Here is a 3,722-nt window from a genome sequence, read left to right as displayed (position 1 = left end):
GCTTTCAAACCCCAGTGCCCAAGTTTACAAGCCCCTTGTGTAACAGTGAGTACCTTTGAAATGTCTCTGCGGCACTTGTACAGTGAGACGAGCATTGTTTTTTTCCGACGGTGGGAGATTTTCTTGAGACGTAATTGTGAGATTTTCTAATGGTCGTAGAAGGAACTGTGTAGGAACGTAGTGACGACAACGTTGTGTCGTGAAAGGGGCTAGCAGCAGCCGAGTGCACTCCTCAGTCATCTGGTATGGGCGAGTTACAGTTCCCGTGGTAGATATAGACCGGTCCGTCACAGCGATAGTACAGCTGGAAGACGTCTCCGTAGCCGTGCTCCCTCCACCAGGTGCACAGTTGGCGGTTCCAGCCACAGGCCAGGGCAGAGAACAGCTCTGGGTGCTCCATGCCGATCATGGTGAAGAAGTCCTGGTCCCCGAGGTGGCCCCTGAAGCGGTACTGCTCAGCCAGCTTGGCCACATTGCCGGGCTCCAGAAGCTGGTTGTAGAGGGCTGAGGCCCGCATGGCACCCAGGTCCAACAACATCACGCCACTGTTGAAGCCGGGAAGGCCGTCGGGAGGAGGTTCCCCGACTTTGGTCTGGGGGTTCTCCTTACGATACTGCCAGAAGGTGTGTCTGTGGGGGAGACAGAGAGGGGGAGGGGTTCAGAAGGTGTGTCTGTGGGGGAGACAGAGAGGGGGAGGGGTTCAGAAGGTGTGTCTGTCTGTGGGGGAGACAGAGAGGGGGAGGGGTTCAGAAGGTGTGTCTGCGGGGGAGACAGAGAGGGGGAGGGGTTCAGAAGGTGTGTCTGTGGGGGAGACAGAGAGGGGGAGGGGTTCAGAAGGTGTGTCTGTGGGGGAGACAGAGAGGGGGAGGGGTTCAGAAGGTGTGTCTGTGGGGGAGACAGAGAGGGGGAGGGGTTCAGAAGGTGTGTCTGTGGGGGGAGTCAGAGAGGGGGAGGGGTTCAGAAGGTGTGTCTGTGGGGGAGACAGAGAGGGGGAGGGGTTCAGAAGGTGTGTCTGTGGGGGAGACAGAGAGGGGGAGGGGTTCAGAAGGTGTGTCTGTGGGGGAGACAGAGAGGGGGAGGGGTTCAGAAGGTGTGTCTGTCTGTGGGGGAGACAGAGAGGGGGAGGGGTTCAGAAGGTGTGTCTGTGGGGGAGACAGAGAGGGGGAGGGGTTCAGAAGGTGTGTCTGTGGGGGAGGCAGAGAGGGGGAGGGGTTCAGAAGGTGTGTCTGTGGGGGAGACAGAGAGGGAGAGGGGTTCAGAAGGTGTGTCTGTGGGGGAGACAGAGAGGGGGAGGGGTTCAGAAGGTGTGTCTGTGGGGGAGACAGAGAGGGGGAGGGGTTCAGAAGGTGTGTCTGTGGGGGAGACAGAGAGGGGGAGGGGTTCAGAAGGTGTGTCTGTGGGGGAGACAGAGAGGGGGAGGGGTTCAGAAGGTGTGTCTGTGGGGGAGACAGAGAGGGGGAGGGGTTCAGAAGGTGTGTCTGTCTGTGGGGGAGACAGAGAGGGGGAGGGGTTCAGAAGGTGTGTCTGCGGGGGAGACAGAGAGGGGGAGGGGTTCAGAAGGTGTGTCTGTGGGGGAGACAGAGAGGGGGAGGGGCTCGGGTAGTCGTGATAATATTCCTGCATGGATGAAGAAAAAACTAACATTTGGCACTAAGTACTAACTATGGCACTAACATTTCTTCATTTAAGATGGAGGGGTGAATGCGATTGATTTTGATGTCATGAACTTGAAGTTGAAATGGCTGAAATCTTTTGTTAGTAACAATAATTCTTCTTTGGTTTATTAGCCCTAATTTGGACAGAGGAAGTTGTCATCTCCCAAAGAACAAAAAAGAACGCTTCAGACCAGAACGAAGTTCGACCAATCATGACACACATTCACGAAAATAAATATATAAATAGAAAATATATATTTTGTGCATTAAAACTAATAAAGTAACTTACTCAATACGAGCTGACGTCACCTCCTTTGATAAACGGCCAATAACAACATGAAACATCTATCCCAGAGCCGTATAATAGAAGAGTTCCGACATCTCCATTCACTCCAATGGACCAGTTTTTTTCCAGGAAGTAGAAAGTGGAACTCTTGAGTAAAAAAAGCAGCACTGTCGAGTTGCAACAAAATAGACAGTGTTGTACTTTGAAAGGGTTTTTCATCCCTTGAAATGAATCAAATTGTACATTATCGGCTTTATTTTCGCATGCAAAAGTAGCGCGAGACCCATTCCTGGCTGTTCATTGGCTAATGAGTCTCGCATTTTGGTCCTCCGCTGACGCCACTCTCTCTCTAGAGGACACTAATCTATCCTATTCACCTTATGTAGCCCCGCCCACTTGACCCAGTTGTGTTATGACTTCCTGTTCAAAACGCTGTCTGTTTTACCTGCTCAAACCTAGTCTGACTCACTGGCTGCAATTTAACATTGAGTGACAGATGATTCGAGACTAGAGGCCGATAACACAATGAACACAATATAAGTACTGTGCTGTCACAGGAAGTGTCAACACAATACAAAGTAATTGGCTGACCCCCGTGTTGGAACATAAGGTGAATATGAGCCGAAGGGGCGAGCGCAACAGTAACACACTGGAGAGAGAGGGAGAAACTTTACAGAATTGTTGTCTGCCGTGCATTACCCTTGTACCCTCCTGGTCCGGCTGGCCGGATCTAAGCGGTAATCGGGTATTGCAAATTTGGAAAATCTTGGAACGAAACGCCTGAAATTCAGCCCAGGTTTCCTTTTTGGTTTATTATGGTAATTCACCTTGCCAGGACTAGAAAAAAATCATCCTGGCACGGAGAAACTCAAGTTAACCTCAACTTACTCCTAAGGTACGGCTGCACGGTCATTGACTTTCATTATAACCGCCTTTTTGAGACCTCCAGGAAATTCTTACAAAATTAATTTATTTCATTTTTTTCAGCGGGCATCCTGGACCAAATACCTTGAAATTTGACCTTAATATCTAACCTTGGGGTTGATTGAACATTTGGTGGAGTTACAAGGCTTCAAAATCCATTGCATAGTTTTCCCATTGATTTCAATGTTAATTTAGCAAAAAAACAAAACAAAAAAATTTGACTCCCAGGTACTTTCCCCAAAAATAATTATTTTTCTGATCTTACACCTCTCAGCTCGAGTCAAGACATCAAATTTGTAGTTTCTATTGTGTTTGCCCCCCCCCCCTATTTGCTCAGTGTTGGCACAGCAAGCAATTGCATGCAGTTTGAGATGAAATATACAGTACAGTGATCGTCATGGTAACATGTCACATGACCTGGGAACCCAGATTTTCCGGTGCAAACTACTCATTTGAAGCCTTTAGACCGAGATTCATGGAGGAATGAAGCTATTTTGTGTTTTTTGTGAAAATTAGCTCGCAGTTGAAAATGGGCAGTTTCACGTTTTTTTTGTTAAATGTACCTTATTTGAAAGTACATCGTATCTCCGCGACCGTTCATTGACAGTAGACACTCGCGGCTGGCATTTCTGGAATCAGCGTCGAAAATTGAGTCAGGATCTCTAAGATAGTTGTGATCTGGCGTTCTAAGGGCTTTCAATTGCTTCCGGTTTGAGGTATGCGCAAAGCACCGAGGCACAGTAAGTCCGATGCCCGTGAAGGAGCCTCTCGGGCGGGGAGGCGGTCAGAGCGTCATAGGTGGAGCCCAGCGTCTGTGCTCTCTCGCTCATGGCCTTAATGGCGTCGTTCAAGCGTGT

General features: G+C 49.4%; 1 protein-coding gene across 6 annotated transcripts in view; it reads right to left on the bottom strand.

The window, feature by feature from the left end:
* Positions 1-232: 232 nt before the first annotated feature.
* LOC310771268 (xyloside xylosyltransferase 1-like) overlaps positions 233-3,722 on the bottom strand; it is a gene marked incomplete at both ends in the record, with an annotated part of 68,974 nt that continues 65,484 nt past the window's right edge. For all 6 annotated transcript variants that reach the window (XM_083663915.1, XM_083663912.1, XM_083663913.1 and 3 more), the window contains one exon: positions 233-629. In XM_083663915.1, the coding sequence (XP_083520041.1) occupies positions 233-629 (397 nt within the window). The remainder of the gene's footprint in view (positions 630-3,722) is intronic.

This window comes from Poromitra crassiceps (genome assembly GCF_964638095.1).
Source record: "Poromitra crassiceps genome assembly, contig: HAP1_SCAFFOLD_489, whole genome shotgun sequence".
NCBI classification, from domain to species: Eukaryota; Metazoa; Chordata; class Actinopteri; order Beryciformes; family Melamphaidae; genus Poromitra; species Poromitra crassiceps.
The sequence above is the reverse complement of the archived record's forward strand: the minus strand, read 5'-3'. Positions and strand labels throughout refer to the sequence as shown.